The 17,825-nt window shown below is 38.1% G+C and overlaps 1 protein-coding gene across 2 annotated transcripts in view; it reads right to left on the bottom strand.

Moving 5' to 3' along the window:
* LOC112051020 (kinesin-like protein KIF21A) overlaps positions 1–17,825 on the bottom strand; it is a 91,346-nt gene that overhangs the window by 32,185 nt on the left and 41,336 nt on the right. For both annotated transcript variants that reach the window (XM_052882509.1, XM_052882513.1), the window contains exons 4-8: positions 8,289–8,531; positions 7,250–7,571; positions 4,589–4,747; positions 3,842–4,044; positions 3,030–3,266 (exon numbers count right to left, since the gene is read on the bottom strand). In XM_052882509.1, coding sequence (XP_052738469.1) covers positions 3,030–3,266; positions 3,842–4,044; positions 4,589–4,747; positions 7,250–7,571; positions 8,289–8,531 — 1,164 coding nt within the window. The remainder of the gene's footprint in view (positions 1–3,029; positions 3,267–3,841; positions 4,045–4,588; positions 4,748–7,249; positions 7,572–8,288; positions 8,532–17,825) is intronic.

The raw sequence follows: 17,825 nt of genomic DNA, 5'->3' as shown, positions 1-17,825 counted from the left end.
TGAGCTTGCATATGGTTGTTGTATTTATCTTAGGTCTTGCAATGCTAAAGGTGAAGTTCAGGTTCGTCTACTTTGTGCTAAATCAAGAGTATGCCCTATAAAACGGCAGACTATCCCCCGCTTAGAGCTTTGTGGGGCTCTTTTAAGCTCAGATCTCTCTAACTCAGTTACTCAGGCTTTGCGATGCCGAATTGATCGCCATGTGTATTGGACAGACTCCAAAGTTGTTCTGGGATGGCTACAGACATCTAAATCAGCAAAAACGTTTGTGGCCAATAGAGTAACAGCAATTCAGGAAGTGTCAGACTCTAGTTTGTGGCGTTACGTCCCTACAACTCAAAATCCTGCAGATCTAGTGTCACGTGGTGTGGATCCCTCCAACATAAGCCCTTGCCCACTATGGTGGCACGGGCCTGATTTCTTGTTAGGGTCAGAGGAATCTTGGCCTTCACAAGATCATAACAAAAGTATGGTAGAGTTACCCGAGCTTAAGGTTCATATGGTTGAAAAGTCTAATGATTCATTTTTTAACATTACCAATATTTCTAGATTCACATACCTACAACGCGCCTATGCATGGTTGCTACGTTTTATCCACAATTCAAGAAATCCCAATGATAAATTTACAGGTCCTCTGCAGGCCTCCGAATGTGAGAATTCTTTGCGTCTGTTGATAAAGATATCACAAAAGGAATCCTTTCAGAGAGAGTTGATCTTACTATCCAACAAAGAACCACTTAAACCAAAATCTATTTTGTCTTCTCTTAATCCATTTATTGACGTTGATGGCATATTGAGAGTAGGAGGCCGTCTGGTCTTGTCTGACTTTGACTATGATAAAAAACATCCGATCTTACTACAGGCTAGTAGCCACCTCACAAAAATCTTGTTTCAATATGAGCATGTTCGTTTGATGCATGCTGGTCCCTCCCACCTACTGGCCTCTATTAGAAATCGTTTTTGGCCAATAGGTGGGAGGAACCTAGCGAGAAATACCACTAGAAGCTGTATTAAATGCCGGCGATTCAGAGGAGAGACTATGACCAATATCATGGGCAATTTGCCCAAAGACCGTCTCACAAATAGCTTTCCCTTCAGTGTAGTAGGTACCGACTTTGCTGGACCCTTTTTGATTACTGATCGCAAAGGTAGGGGTGCTAAGATTAGTAAATGTTATTTGTGCATTTTTATATGCTTCACATATAAGTGTGTGCATCTAGAAGCCGTTAGCGAACTCTCTACTAAAGCCTATATTTTAAGTCTAAGGCGCATGATTTCGCGCAGGGGAATCCCACATATTCTTCTGAGTGATCAGGGCCGTAATTATGTAGGTGCTGCGCGTGAAATAACAAGTTTTTTGACATCTAAGGAGTATGAAAACTCTGTTGTTGATTTTACATCCAAGTTAAACATAGAATTTAAATTCTCTCCTGCATACGCTCCTCATTTTGGCGGTTTATGGGAAGCCGGAATAAAAAGTGCTAAATTTCATTTAAATAGAGTCATGGGTAATGCGCACTTGACCTTCGAGGAACTATCCTCGCTATTTGCTCAGGTTGAAGCCATCCTTAATAGCCGACCCCTCTGTCCTCTCAGCTCTTCTCCTAATGATCTCCAATGCCTAACCCCGGGACACTTTCTAATTGGCAGACCTCTTAGTTCACTACCAGGCCCATCATTTGCCGAAGTCAAGGAGAGCCGCTTGGACCGATATCAACGTCTAGAGAGAGCCAGGCAACACTTTTGGAGAAGATGGTCCAGTGAATATGTGGCCGAGCTACAGCAGCGAGTGAAGTGGCGCACCAAATGCACTAATCTGAAGGTGGATGATCTTGTATTAATAAAGGAGCCTAATGCTCCACCGCTCTGCTGGCAGCTGGGGAGAGTGGCGAGGCTATACCCTGGATCAGATGGCATACCACGTGTGGCCGACATCGCTACCGCCCAGGGGACCATAAGACGTGCTCTCAATCGCCTAAGCCTGCTGCCAAGTGACGATTCAGCTTGAAAACTTCATTTCAAGGGCCGGAGGATGTTCGCGCTCGCGCTCTGCGTTGGTGTCAATCAAAATTCTCCGTCTAACTGACATTACATGTATTATGGGTCTGTGAAGTATTAATCTGTGCCCGCGCGTTTCGGTCTTATCTCTTCGGTGCACGCGTCGTTTTTATTCCATTGTCAAAATTTTTCACCAACATGTCTATTTTTAATTAACCAAAGATGTAAAGAAACTAGTACAACAACTACTGTAACAATCTAAGTTGCTTTTTATTAATCTACGCTGCCACTCATCCACTAATTCACCAACAGTAATCTAATAGGGTAGTTAAATCATATTAAATTTAATATAAACAATATTAATTTCGTGTAGTACGTGGAACAAGTATCCGAAATATATCGACATTAATTAATAAAAGTTTAGGATATATTTTAAAACTTAATTTAAAAATCACGTATTTTTTTTCAAATTTTCCAAACGGCAAAACCGCTGTCGTCCATTTTGTGACGTCACAATGTTACATGTACATTGTCAAACTCAAACGAATATTGTTAACTAATATGTTTGTCAAACGCTCCGTTTGTATGGGATTTGTTAAAGTGACGTCATGAAACAGTTGAAATACAGAACATAACTCGTGAAGAGAAATAGACAAATATCAATAGCGGAGTAACAGGAAATATCCCTCTTTTTCATTGTATTGGTACGAAAGGTATGTTGTTGAATTGGGACAACTCCGCTGCCATTGGTCTTCTTTAAATTAAATAAAATACGAAAGACATAAACAGTCAAATAAACAAGTGCGTACATCTCTTCTATTTTAATATACTCGTATGTACAGAATATTTCGGTTTGATTTTTAACCCTACATCGTTAAAGAAGTTAACAAGCATTTTCTAAACAAGCGCCTTCCATCTTAGGCCACATCTACACTTACCAATCTGAAATCGTGATCAAACGCTTATCTCATAAGAAAAATACAGAAACTAGGTTTCTTGTATTATAATAGGCTTCTCTCGGTATTACTCACCTGCACCAAAGCGGTCAAAGAACAGTCTGAAGCATCCGGGCTGCCATCCTTAGGGGCCCACGTGCCCAGAGCCTTCTCAGCCACTAGTTCGCTGTTTCTAGCCGACAACTGCTCTATGGTTCCCTGCATGGCCTTGATCCTTCGCCGGAGTGACTCCACCTCGGCGTTGAGGAACGCGTTCTCTTGCACCACGTCGCTCCAGCCTTCTTCGCCGTTTTCTGACACGACGCGTTTACCCTGTTGAATTTAAATCTAATATAAATTAATCCGTTGAATATGAGCCGTGATAGCCCAGTGGATATGACCTCTGTCTTCGAATCCGGTCCTGCACCGGAGAAAACCTGCATAACAGAGAATTTTCTTAATTATCTGCGTGTGTGAAGTCTACCGGCCTGACCCCTCTCATTCTGAGAAGAGACTCGAGCTTAGCAGTGATCCGAATATGGGTAGATACTTGATAAATTAATCCATCTATACTAATAATACGAATGTGAAAGTAAGTCTGTCTGGTACCTTGTCAGGGTAATAGTGATACATTAGTTCTTGGAGGAGAATATAGGCAGATATACAAATAGAATAGAGAGGCGAAACAGGTGTTGAATGTTAGTGTGAAAAACCTTAAATTTTCAATTGAAGACGTAGCGGTTCTTGATGTTGTACTCGAGCGTGTACAACTGTACCTGTTTGTACTCCGCCAACTCGAGCTGCAGCCTCGCGACCTCCTGCCGCAGCTGGCTGATGGTGCGCGAGGTGAGATCCTGGTTGACGACGCAGCGGTTCTTATTGTTGTACTCGAGCGTGTATAACTGTACCTGTTTGTACTCCGCCAACTCGAGCTGCAGCCGCGCGACCTCCTGCCGCAACTGGCTGATGGTGCGCGAGGTGAGGTCCTGGTTGACGACGCAGCGGTTCTTGATGTTACGCGCGCGGTTGGCGTACTTCAGTGTGTTGAGAGTCTCCATGAAGTCCCGGTCGCTGGGGGACACGCACGCTATCATCACTGTATTACTGTTGCCTGAAATGAAAAGTAAAAGGTAGAGTATCTATTTAGTGTCACACAAACATTACAATATCTATTGTAGTGTTTGTGTAACACTAAATAGATACCTACAATACTACATACACTATCAGTCTGTCACCGGCGTTCGACCTGAGTGGTCGTGCGTAGTCTGCTTGCCATACCAGTGCAGAGATGAGCCAGTGTTTACTTTCTCTTCTCTCTTCTATAGCAAGAACGAGGATCCTTACATCTATCATCCAGATAAAAAGTACTATTCCCGAAAGGTACAAGTAACAAATGTTTACACGCGGTCATAACAACAGTCATTAGCTATTTATTGATGTAATTTTTTTATATATCCCGATATAGGAATAATATATTACTTAGGCATTCGTCTCAAGTACAAAGTATGCAGTGTGTCTGACCATAAATCTAAAATTATAATATTGAATGTCCATAAATAGTGAAAACCTATAAACCACCATTTAAGAACCATTTATAACCACCATTTTATAATCGTTACTAGGTATTTAATATAATAGGTACTCAACATATTTACCTCCTAAGGAATCCTGTAGCAGTCTAGTCAGTTTAGAGTCTCGATACGGTACGTGCAGAACTTTGCGTGATTTATCTCCCAGAGCTGATATAACATTGCCGAGGGCTAACAGTCCACAGTTGATGGATATGCCTTCCTTTGCTCTTTCTCCAGTCGCACCTGAAATGTTTCAAAGCTTTTAAATACAATTATATCTACTATTTCCCTCGTTCTCCAGAAAAAAATAATGATGTGAATAAAAGAACAAAGTTGTTTTACTTTTTCTATAGGTAATATGATCTCCATAACTGTCTAATTGGTCCAATGGCTCACAAAGGTTAATCCGTGGCTAGTTACCAGAAAAGACGCACCGCCAATTGATTTAGCGTTCCGGTACGATGTCGCGTAGAAACCGAAAGGGGTGTGGATTTTCATCCTCCTCCTAACAAGATAGCCCTTTTTCATTTTAGATTGCATCAACAATTACCATCAGGTGAGGTTGTAGTCAAGGGCTAACTTGTAAAGAATAAAAAAGAATAGTGAGTTCTGAGTTGGAATCCTAGGTTGAAATACTTGGCTTTTCTTTTTTTAATATAAACTCTCAGCCCGGGGAGCTGCGAATTTAGTTTATGTTACACCTATGTACCTCCGAGAACATGTTGTGCCAATGATCTCAGTAATTTAATATCATTAAAATCTGATAGTAACTTGAACTTTAATTTTAACTTTTCGCCATTAACTATACACCATAAACTCATCACATAACCTAATGCTTGTAAACGAATAGCCCAAGAGCCCACGACAGCCAGACCTTCGTTATTTTATAAAAGTTGAAAGTTTCTCTGTAGATGTCTCCTATACAGGTAAGAACGACCAGCGACTATAAAGTTTGGGTTGTGGTTACCTGGGCAGGTAACAGGTAGTAAAGGTGTATAAAATAGTACTTGAATTTCGTTAAAGTATAAAGCTCAATTTTTTAATATTTCCTTCGGGATAACTTTAAAAATCTCGTCATCCATTGCCGGACACTTATGACAGTTGCTACCCCCTGCCAGACACCCCTAAACTTTAATAAATTATAATTATACTTTCGTTATAGTATAAAAGCTAAATTTTATATATGTTACTTGGGGACTTATAAAAAGATGTTACCTCAATAGCCGGACAGTTTTCGTGGTTTTTACATCTTGCCAGACACATCGAAAGTCCACTATAGGTGCGAGCGCGAATGCTTAGTCGATTACTATTTTTTAAGATATCTAATAAAAAATAATTTTATTACGTTCATAGCCATGTTGTATAAAGTAAAAAATGTTTGTTTAATATCATAAAAATATAAAAAAAGTATAATTACAAGTAAAAAAAGATAATTAAACTTATTTATTAATTTAAACATTGTCGTCGATGTTTTCATTTTCTTCATCACTACTACTCCAGTCGATGGCAGAATCGTCCTCAACATCACCTTCTTCTTCAGTTGTAAGTGACCAGTGTGTAGATGTTATCAGTGGTTATTTATAATCATAAACTTCAATATTCATAGTTGGTGCACTAATGTTATCAGGCTGCTGAAGTGCATTAAGATATTTTCATAATCACAAAAGAAAAAATAAATCGTTGAATAATAAGAATCTTCTTTTCTTTTTTGATTAAAAATCCTTTAATATTTGAAGGATTATTGCAGTTTGTTTTCCTTATTTCTATATATTTATAAAATTTGGCAATTTTAAATATTTGGGTACATTAGTATTATATAGTGAAATAGGTGATTTTGTAAATATTATGTTTATGTTAAATTTTTTTCATTATTAATATATAAGAATTAAGTAAAACAAACAGCAATAGTCATACAACTAAAATATAGATTGTACTCGTAGAGAGAATGCCATCTATGGGTAGCCAATAAATCTAATTAGAATGCGCCATCTAGTGATCACGGTATATAACTTTTTTAACTGAAATGAGAGTTGCGTATCTATCTCAATATATAATGTATCATCTATGGATGGTGCGCAGTAAAAGAACGCACTCGACTAAGCGCTCTATCTCACTCGCACCTACTTGAACAGTTGTTACCCCGCACTCGCACCTATAGTGGACTTTCGATGTGTCTGGCAAGATGTAAAAACCACGAAAACTGTCCGGCTATTGAGGTAACATCTTTTTATAAGTCCCCAAGTAACATATATAAAATTTAGCTTTTATACTATAACGAAAGTATAATTATAATTTATTAAAGTTTAGGGGTGTCTGGCAGGGGGTAGCAACTGTCATAAGTGTCCGGCAATGGATGACGAGATTTTTAAAGTTATCCCGAAGGAAATATTAAAAAATTGAGCTTTATACTTTAACGAAATTCAAGTACTATTTTATACACCTTTACTACCTGTTACCTGCCCAGGTAACCACAACCCAAACTTTATAGTCGCTGGTCGTTCTTACCTGTATAGGAGACATCTACAGAGAAACTTTCAACTTTTATAAAATAACGAAGGTCTGGCTGTCGTGGGCTCTTGCTCTAGAATCCTTATTGAAATAAATGAACTTTGACGTTTGACATTTCAAACAATCCAAGCACGTGCCAATCCGCATAGGAGTAGCGTGCTGGTCGAGACTCTGAACTTCATGGTTCTTCTCCTGCAATTAGTTTATAATGAGGATGAACAACTCATTTTATCTCACCAGTGCGCTTAAGTCGTTCAGATCCAGCCAAGTCCACAAAATGAAACTTGGCAGTCAACGTCTCGTACTGTTCGGGAGTCTCGCCGTCCGTTTCCCTCTCTGCGCTGTCCTGATCTGCCGCCAGTCGTCTCTGTCTAAGCAGCAATGTGAACACCGCGTGTGAGCGAGATGACGAGGAGTTCATGTTGGTCGCTGCTGTGGTGCGAGCCAGGGCGCCCGCTCTCAGAGCCCCGAGAGCCTCTTTGGCGCCTCTAACTGCGCGCATCGACGCGCCTACTATTCTAACTCCTCCGCAGCCATCTTCCGTTATTCTTAAGGTGCCCTGGAAAGGAATATACTATATAATTAAAGGCAACAATGCTTTGGCTTTAGAGGAATTTTGATTTATTACAATAATAAATCAAAACGCCTCTAAGGCCTAAGCATGAAAATATTTAAAAAGTTGAGAGTTTCTTGCTCTCTTTACACGCTTTAAATTATTAGCTTCACTTGTAACTATCTATGTATATAAGAAAATTTTGGCATCTTAATTTGACCCGCTTCCCGGTCTTCGATTAGGATGAATTTTTGTACACGCTTTAAGTTCTGATGACCAATCCAATACGGCAGCCTCACCAAGATTGCGGACAAGATCCACCCCCACGATATGGATATCAAATGAAAGGGTTTGCTGTCAGGAATACGAAAAAAATAGTCACGTGACTTAAATCCAATCCAATCGTAACTTTTAGTGCGTGCTAAAAGCGTGTTTTTTAGTTTTTTAAACTATTTAAAGTGGTTTTAATTAAAAATACTATACACGGCACGCATCCAAAATTGTCGATTCAAAGTTGCTTGTAAATTAAAATGTTGTGTATGCAACGATACATATTTTTCCCTATTAGGGTCACAAGTCAATCCGGTAAAGGCCTATCGCCTATCGGGATAAGCTTAATACGGTTCGCCGTCGGTGCACGTCTATTCGTACACGCGAGCACGCTTGCCCCTTTCAGCCCTGCCGCATATCGCCTCGCTGTGCACCTGCTTGTTGTAAGCTTACCTTTGAAAAAGGATCTTTGGCGGGATCGAGCAAGTCCACAATGTCCTCGTTGTAGAGCTCGATGAATTGCGCTTGGACCGAGAACTCTGGGGGCAGCTGCCCCTGCGAGCGCGCCGCGTCCGCCCGCTCGTCCGCCCCGGCGAACAAATCGCGTATAGCGCGGGGGATGATGCCTCTCTTGTCGTCGTCTATCTGTTCACCCTCCCACCCACTTCCCATTGTGTAAGTTTTCCCTGACCCAGTCTGTTGACAAGAGAAAAAGTCTTATTAATATTGAGGTAAGTATTTTCGTCGTGGATGATAACAGCAGTTTTGTTAGCTTGTTTTTTTAAGAAAGATAAAATATATGTTTATTGCTAATTAGTCATCGAGTCATTATCAAATCATATTCGGCTCAATACTAAGCTCAAGTCTTTTCTTAGAATGAGAGGGGTTAGGCCAATAGTCCACCACGCTGGCCCAATGCGGATTGGCAGACTTCACACAATTAAGAAAATTCTCTGGTATACAGGTTTCCTCATGATGTTTTGCCTTCACCGTTTGAAACACGGTGTATTAATTTATTAAAATGCACACAACTGAAAAGTTGGAGTGCCCCGCCCCGTACCGGATTCGATCCCACACCCTCTGTAATCGGAGACAGGGGGTCATATATCTACTAAGCTATCACGGCTCTCATTGCTAATTTAAAAAGCAACAAAGAAAATATCTCCAGCTAGTTATGTCCCACCCTAAACTATGTCGCAATTGTACCCACGTAGATCTTGTTCCTGTAAAAAGAAACCAACCTATTTGCTATTCTAAACAATTTATGACCCTTTCACCCAGAGCCTTTCAGTTATTCTGGTTTTTTCAATTTTAGAATACCGGAAGCTTTAAAAAAACTTTGTATGTAACTTTCCGTTTGCCATGATAAATCTACGCGTATGACTATATCAATCGATTTATAATAATTTATTATATAACGTATCTATCGTAATTAAAACGTTTATTATTCATCTGTCAATACTCGTTACACGCTGGACTTTCTCTTTTAGTTCATTTATTTTAATTAATACATCACTGAAAGGGAAAGTTCACAAATTGCTTGATTCGAAACGTGCGCGAGTTTGGCGATGCTTTATAACTTCCGAAAATCATAGATTGTATCCGCTTTTGTGACACCTACGCACTACCTGGTACCAAGTGTTTTAGTGTGATGGAAAATATTGATTTTCTTATCTTTTTCCATCATTTTACCTACACGCATCATATTAACTATGCGTAGTGTATTCTGGTGGTTTTATATTAAACACTACGCTTGACAATCGTACCTGATGGAAAACAATGATGAGGTTTAAGATGGGACACGCTTGCCTAGTCCCCCTTACTTTGAAGGTTGTGGTGGTATCTTACGAAATATTAATGATCCGTATAGCCGTGATGGTCCAGTGGATATGACCTCTGCCTCCGATTCTGAAGGGCGTAGGTTCGAATCCGGTCCGGGGCATGTACCTCTGTGAACTTTTCAGTTATGTGCATTTTAAGAAATTAAATATCACGTGTCATGTCCTCTCATTGTGACAGGAAACTGCTCACTCGTGCTCAATAGTGACCGAATATGGGTAGTTAGTGAATAGTGCCTTCTAAAAATATGAATGATATTGGAAGCATCAGGCAAGCCGGCCATATGGCGGCCGGGTCGCCAGGCGTCTCCCCGTCTCGCCGGTGTGCCTAACACGCGTGACCGCCATATCAATCTACCAGTGACTTTGACTATTGACTCGCCGCACGCACTTGCTCCCATGCGCAAAGCTGGGATGCGTAGGTGAATTACATAAATAACACAAGGGGACAAAGGTTTGACGACCAGAACAATAATGATAAATAGTAGTCTGGAGTAGTTAGTCTGGAGCAGGCCTAGTATTAGTTTTATTTAAAGATGTTTTTTTTTTATTAGCCTAAACTGTGTTGTACAACACCGTCATTTAAGATTATATAAAAAAATTTGAATCAACCAGATTTTTCGTGTTATTAGATTAAATTAAGTTACATAGAAATACAAATGATTTCAGTCTAAAAGTATGGCTCATGATGAAATCAATGATTTTTTTTTTCGTTTCTCAAAAAGGAAGATCTACATCGCACAAAAGGCATAGATAAAATGGCTAAACAAATTGGACCCAATTTTTTTTAGCTCAATATATTAGTGGACAGATTGAAAGTTAATACCATTAAGCTTAAATTTGTTTTTGACAAAATATTTTTTTGGTTTATTTTTTTATACCTTTTAATACAATTATTTTTTATTTTTATTTAAAATATCTGTAGACCTATTATGTTAAGTTGACTTTTAGTTTCTATTTATGATATGAGAAAACCAAAACAGGTAAAATTTTCGTGATTGGATAAAAAAGTTGAGATTTTATTCACTCATTTTTTCATTTCATTTGTTCAATCTCCCATAAATGATGACAAAACCTCAATCAGTAAATAATGTATAGTGATATCAAAATCACTGTTTCTTCTCAAGTGCACACTATAACAGAACACAGACAAGCTTTTTTTATTTTTGTCTGTCTGTCTGTTTGTCCGGGCTAATCCTTGGAGCGACTGGACCGATTTTAAATAGGACCTTCACTGTAAGATAAAGAAGGTAATTGCAACAACATATGCATACTTTTTGTCCTGAAAAACCCATGGTTCCCGCGGGATTTGGGAAAAACTGAACTTCACGTGGGCGAAGTAAATAAATAAATTGCCGGCACTCGATTTAGTATGTACAGATTTTCAGATTACACAATGACATTTTAAACAAGGGGTTAGAACAATAGCTACGTCCGTAGAGGATTCTACATACGATCTGATAGCGAACACAATTGAGAAAGTACGTCATTCCACTGCAAGTGACATCACATTCTCTGCTAAGAAGCCCGCTTTGCACACCTATCAAAATTGGTTGCGTAATTTATGTAACTGCCTCGTAGGTATAGTGGTTAGATTGTGCGGCTATCATATATCATGTCAGGTCCTGCATGGGTTCGATTTCTGTGTAGAAAATGAGTTGGGGGTTAAAATATATTGATCGGAGTACAGAGGTTCTAACATGCGACCCACGACATTATCTCGTAGAGACAAATCGACCAACCGGAAATATTCTTTCGTTGCGTTTGTATGACTTGTCGTCGTTAATAAATTAATTGCTACACTTTATTATCTAACAGTTCTTATCCAATCTCATTTAAATTACCTTGACAAACTGTTAATTCCGCGTTAGAGACCCTTCACACTGGAAGTTTTCTAGTGAACGGAAGTGCTGCGAAAAAACTCGATAACTCGTATATGTGCCACATTAATAACAAGTACCCACTCAATTATTCTTATGATTGCATTTTTAATTGGCGGTAAATAAATGGTTTTGCTAAATACCTCATGGTTTCAACTCTTCTTTTCTTAGTGCTTCTCCGAATAATGAAGGTTAACGGTCTATTTCGTGTATAGTCTTATTTATCTTTCGCGAGGCGAAATAATTGCGATACTCTCCAATTTTTCAAAACCAAGAGTGTTTTTGCGGCAACCAACGCTTCTTTTACCGACAACTTTTCCCATCAAGATGTGCTGTGGGAGGTCATATCTCTCGTACAACTCAACTCATTTGGGTAAAAAATACAAGACTAGATTTCATACAGTCGAATAACGCAGTGGCATCTGCCTAACGAAATATTTGCCTGTGGATCATGATTTATGGCTTATAGCATACTCGTAGCATGCAAATAATGTGCTAAAAGTTAATGTAAAAGGGCTCTTAGAACAAGCGCGGTGCGGTGGCTTGATATTAATAAATGATAAGATATTTTGTGCATAATAAAACTTTCTTTCAATATCACAAGCTCGTAATAACAAATCGATAATAGATTAAATTAACGATAAGTGCTATATATATATTTAAAGATCAATGCAGCGGCCGTGAAATGGAAAGATTAAAGTCATACAAAGATAAGATAGTGCCAGATAGGGCGTATGATTTATCGGGAGTATTCAGGTTTGGGAATGTAGAACGCGTAATATTTGCAATTGCCACCTTTCGATGCTAAGAATTAATATCACTTAGTTTTTTAGTAGAAGTCGAATGCTTTGTGACATACTTCATCCGAGGAAGTACCTATTACCGCCAAATTAGCAACGCATCATAGCTGTAGATCAAGGTCTTTGGGACACAGCTCATATGGGGAAGTCATGGTTTTTCTGTCGTAACTCAGCATTGCTATATTGAAACTACCGGCATATTGGGAGATTTCTACCAGGCATTAAGCCTGAGATTGACAACTGAGATATTAGTCATTGTATGACGTGTTTTAGCATATCCTGCGAAGTAGTGTTACGATTTTCGCTACGTGTTTAGCTGACGAAATATTTTTACTGATTGGAGATTTGCAGCTTAGGGTTTGTGACAGGAGCTCTGCCGAATTAATCATTTAGGGCTAGAATAGAATAGAGAACCATATTCTCTCTAATCTAAAGGCACATCTTCTATTTTATGCGTAATATTCTTTTTTCAAGGCCATCGCTTACAATGTTACGCAAATACACCAGTAGCTAAACATATTTTGGTCACTTCGGCCATTGTTATCATACACTATCCACTTTATCTGACGTGGCGGGATTACTTCTATGACGGCACGATAACGTACAAAAGGCCCATTATGTCGGTAAACATGGAACGAGCAGGCGACTGTAAGCTTTGCTATTTGGAAATAAGATGGAAATTAGTTTGCACGTTTATGCTTACGGAAAATCTGAGTTTGCTCATTCTAGGCGCCTCTACGCGCGTGGTTGTAACAATATTATCTCTATCACAATATCACTTGTTTGGTATGGAATTTAGCTTCCTGTGAATCATGACAAGTAATTCTTATGGTCCATTGCTTATGTTACAACATATAAAATAAAACCTTAAGGCATTTAAGTTGAGATTAGTAATTCTTAGAAGTAGGTAATCAACATTAAACAGTGATAATAAAACAATCAATTCTATTCTAAACATAGTAGGTATATAGGTAAATACGGAAAAATCCACACAATATACCTACCTAATTTATATTCAAAGAAAAACAATATAAGTAGGTGCCCTATGGGTATAGGCAGAGTAAAGATATGTATAGGGTTTTATTTTTCTATTTCTATGTATGTTTCACCAAGTATTTATAAGTTATGCAATTTTTTAATGTCATCATACCATAATAATGTGAAAGTGTCTCGTATTTTGCAAACAAACTGTATCTCAAAAAAACAATAATCGACGTATAAAAAGCAGCATACGTCCACTAGTATGTAGGTACCTATTTGAGTAGAAAATTTCCTTAAAGAACCAAATGGTAGGTACGTACTTAACTACTTTGTAAGATGAGCTTTTTTATCGCTCTTGTTCACCACAAACTCAGTAAGTATCGACAAAACATTGAGCTTTTGAACTTTTGAAATGCAACGTGAGACGGGCGATACATCAGCTGAAGATAAAAGGAGCTTAAAAATAAACTGTATCCGAATTTCTTACTAAGAGAATGGCGGTGTCAAACGTTGGCATGGCCTTTAACGGATGTTTAACCTTTAATTAACACAGTCCCATTGACAAACACGGTAGACGCACTTCATGGACCGGGCGAATAGCTAGCAAAAACATCGTCACATAAATGCATACTATTGTCAGTGTTCCCAGATTTAGGGGGCAAATATGTGAGATGGGATTTTGAATTTATATTTTTTAGGGGGACAACTCAATAATTATGGCTATTTTAGGGGTTTTTGACACAAACTTTAGGGATAAATATTTTTGGGAGTTGGTAACACTGACTATTGTAATAGGAAAGTAAAGCGACAGTTGTTGTTAGGTAGGTATCTACTGCTACATTTTCACGTGCCGCACTATACTTTTTACGATTTTGGTGGATAAAACCAGAAGCTTGAATTTAGAGTACCTAATTGACCTAAGCAGGCATTGTATAGACACGGTATATTTCAAATTTCATTGAGTTTGAACGTGTAGTTTAAGAATTATAACTAGTCGAAGTTTCCTAATTTTGAAGGAAATTAAAATTTAGAAGGCTTAAAATTTAGAATACAAGTAGTGTTTAGTGTATAAATCAAGGAAAAAAATCCTCTTTTCGTCATCGTCATCTTCATTAGCCGATAGACGTTAGACGTCCCTGGACATAGACCTATTGTCGCGTGCATCCAGCGGGTCACTTTTACACTTGACGTCATCGATCTATGACGGATTGACTATAAAGTAAACCAATGTAACTCTCACAATCTCGTATTTTTACCTAAAAGTCGGATAGCAGTTAATTAGCGCTGGCCACACACGATGAATATAATTGTTTTACTACAAATATAAGATCGTTGTTTTACTATATAAAAACTTCCGCATAGTGCAACGCCATTATCAGCTAAATGTAGGAGTTAACCTTATGGCAACTTGACGCCATAAATAGGGTCGTCACTGACAAGATTTTTATATGACAACTAGCGGACTCGCTCAAGCTTCGCTTTGACTTATTAATTTATTTATTTGCACTTCTTCCCTATCCCTACCTTACACTACCATACTCCTACCCCTACCCCTACCCTACCTCTACTCTACCCCTACCCTACCCTACCCTACAACTACCCTACCACTACCCTACCCCTACCCTATCCCTATACCATAAACCTACCCTACCACTACCCTACCCTACCCCTACCCTACCGCTATCCTACCCCTACCCTATCCCTATATCATACCCCTACCCTACCACTACACTATCCTAGGATTTAGGGGTTTTAAAAATAGATGTTGGCCGATTCTCAGACCTACTGAATATGCACAAAAAATTTCATCAAAATCGGTCGAGCCGTTTCGGAGGAGTTCAAGTTCGAACACCGCGACACGAGAATTTTATATATTAGATGTTAATTTCACTTGTTAAATGTTAGTATTTAATATATTTTGTTTTTTATTTTACACACCCATAAGGTTGGGCATTTATCGCAATATGCCATTGAAGGTTTTAAGAGTTCGACTACTGTCTATCCCCTTAAGACTTGAAAAGTTATACTACCACGCCTTATTTTTTATGCTGCAGAGCATAATTTCTGAGGCTACAATTGTCGTTGAAATTACAGACACTTGAGGTTTAACATGCCTAAAATTGACCAGCGAGAGACGTTACTTTTTTAATATTAGCCTTTATTTCCGTTCTCTCTTCAACCGGCAAGTTTTCGTTTTGTGGGTAGATACGACATAGCGACGCGGGTTGGGGTCTACCCCTAGACTTTTGTGTCCAGCCTCCTAACTGAGCTATTGCTTACAATAGGAGCATTATAGGATGCTCCTAGCATGCATGGTGCGAGGTGCTACACTTTTATAATATGATTAATGGTTGTAATATCAATATAACATAATCTAATGTCATGCGCACATTCCGACAAAACCACGTAATTTGAACCTAATAAAGTTACATTATTATAGATGTCACTCAAATATTAACTCTAGAAGGTTCTTCACCCTCACCTGGAATAAATAAAGGTGTTAATACCGCACGAATAATACAAATAGTAAGAGGACGGGGATGCTAAATGCTAGCCTCGTTTGGCACTATAAAATTTGGCATTATGCCAAGCATCAAACGCTAGCTTTTATAAATCATCGCTTTACTCGTAAGTTTAAATATTTTAGGGCAGCGTTATTCTTCCCTCATAATGGAAACCCCAGTTGAAGGATTACTTTGTCTGCCCATATTTATATAGGTTTTTAATTTACGCGTACTATTGCGTAAATTAAAAAAAGAAGAATTTACTAAATTATAACTTGACTTACAGAATTGTAAAATATTCGAATGTAAAATATTAACATACAAACTATGCCAATACAAAAAAAATGTATCGTTTAATAAATAAAAACTTACTTGATAAATTCATATCGTTTCAATAGTTACAATAAGCTTAATAAAAGCCACTTTTTCAAAATGACAAACAGAAATATCAATTGTATGTATTTGTAAAGACATGAATGGAAATTAAAAGGCCCTAAGCAATCAATATACAAACAGGAAATTAGAGAAAACAGGAGGTTAGTGTTGTACAATAGTCACTTCTGACACTTCTGATGTCAGGAAGTTACTTGCTATTTTTGTGAAAGCTCACGCTTAAAATATAAATGTCGATTCACGATGTAACTGTCGCCGACAGAAATAACGCGAAATGGTATTACGAAAGGGCAAAGTATGCTCATAATATGGCTTGAAAAGGATACCTTCTTTTTTGACTTCTTATGTGGTAGAGTTATTTATAGTGTGATCATTATTTGTATCTTAGGTATATCTATTTAAAAAAATGAATCCATATATCCCTTGGTCATGCCATCACGCGTGAACGGTTGCGATTTTATCATTTTTTTGTTTTTTGTTTTGTTGTTTGTTATTGTCAGGAGAAGGTTCTTATGACAGAAAAAATTTAAAAAATTTCGTAGCCGTAGACTAAGTCGCGGGCGTCCGCTAGTCTATACTAATATTATAAAGAGGAAAACTTTGTTTGTATGTTTGTATGTTTAATTGTTTGTTTGTTTGTAATGAATAGGCTCAAAAACTACTGGACCGATTTTAAAAATTCTTTCACCATTCGAAAGCTACATTATCCACAAGTAACATAGGCTAAATTTTATTTAGGAAAAAAATAGGGTTCCGTAGTTTATTAGGGTTTTTTGGACACAAACACAAGGTGTAAAAAATCAACCAGAAAAGTTACTTATTTTGCGTTCGCTGCCAAAACTACAAAAGATAGAACCATAAAATGTTCTAATTAATTTAAGATCTTATAAATATCTACAAAAAAGTCCGCGACACACTATACCTATCTATGTCGAGTGAGGCAACAACAACAACCATTCTTTAATTTAAAAATAGGGTAGGGTATGGAAAGAGTAGGAGTAGGGGTAGGGATAGGGTAGGGGTAGGATAGGGGTAGTTGAAAGTTTACATCGAGTTTCACGCGGATGAAGTCGCGGGCGTCCGCTAGTATTACAATATTTTTGGTTATAAATAATGATGTATTACAGTCTTACAATCGATCTTTTTTTCGATTTATGTATTCCTCATCAGAGCTATGTTTTTAATACGAACATATAACATCCTTCTTTACTATTAAATTAAACAAAAATCATAAAACAAGATATTGATACTTCAAACCGGAAACAATACACTTGACATAAATAATGGTAGGTACTTTAAAGTAGTTTAAAAAACTTCCTTTTCTGTTCAGTATCGAAATGTTAGATCAATACTTAAGTAGGTAAATCTCTAATGCTGACTGCATACACTCTCAATAGTCAATAAGGTAAGCTGATGGCATATAGGGGCACCTCAGCGTACCAGTTATACTTTTTTTTTTATTCTTTACAAGTTAGCTCTTGACTACCAATCTCACCTGGTGGTAAGTGATGATGCAGTCTAAGATGGAAGCGGGCTAACTTGTTAGGAGGAGGATGAAATCCACACCCCTTTTGGTTTCTACACGGCATCGTAC

The sequence above is a fragment of the Bicyclus anynana genome, chromosome 1 (assembly GCF_947172395.1).
Source record: "Bicyclus anynana chromosome 1, ilBicAnyn1.1, whole genome shotgun sequence".
NCBI lineage: Eukaryota > Metazoa > Arthropoda > Insecta > Lepidoptera > Nymphalidae > Bicyclus > Bicyclus anynana.
This window is presented reverse-complemented; position numbering and strand designations above follow the sequence as displayed.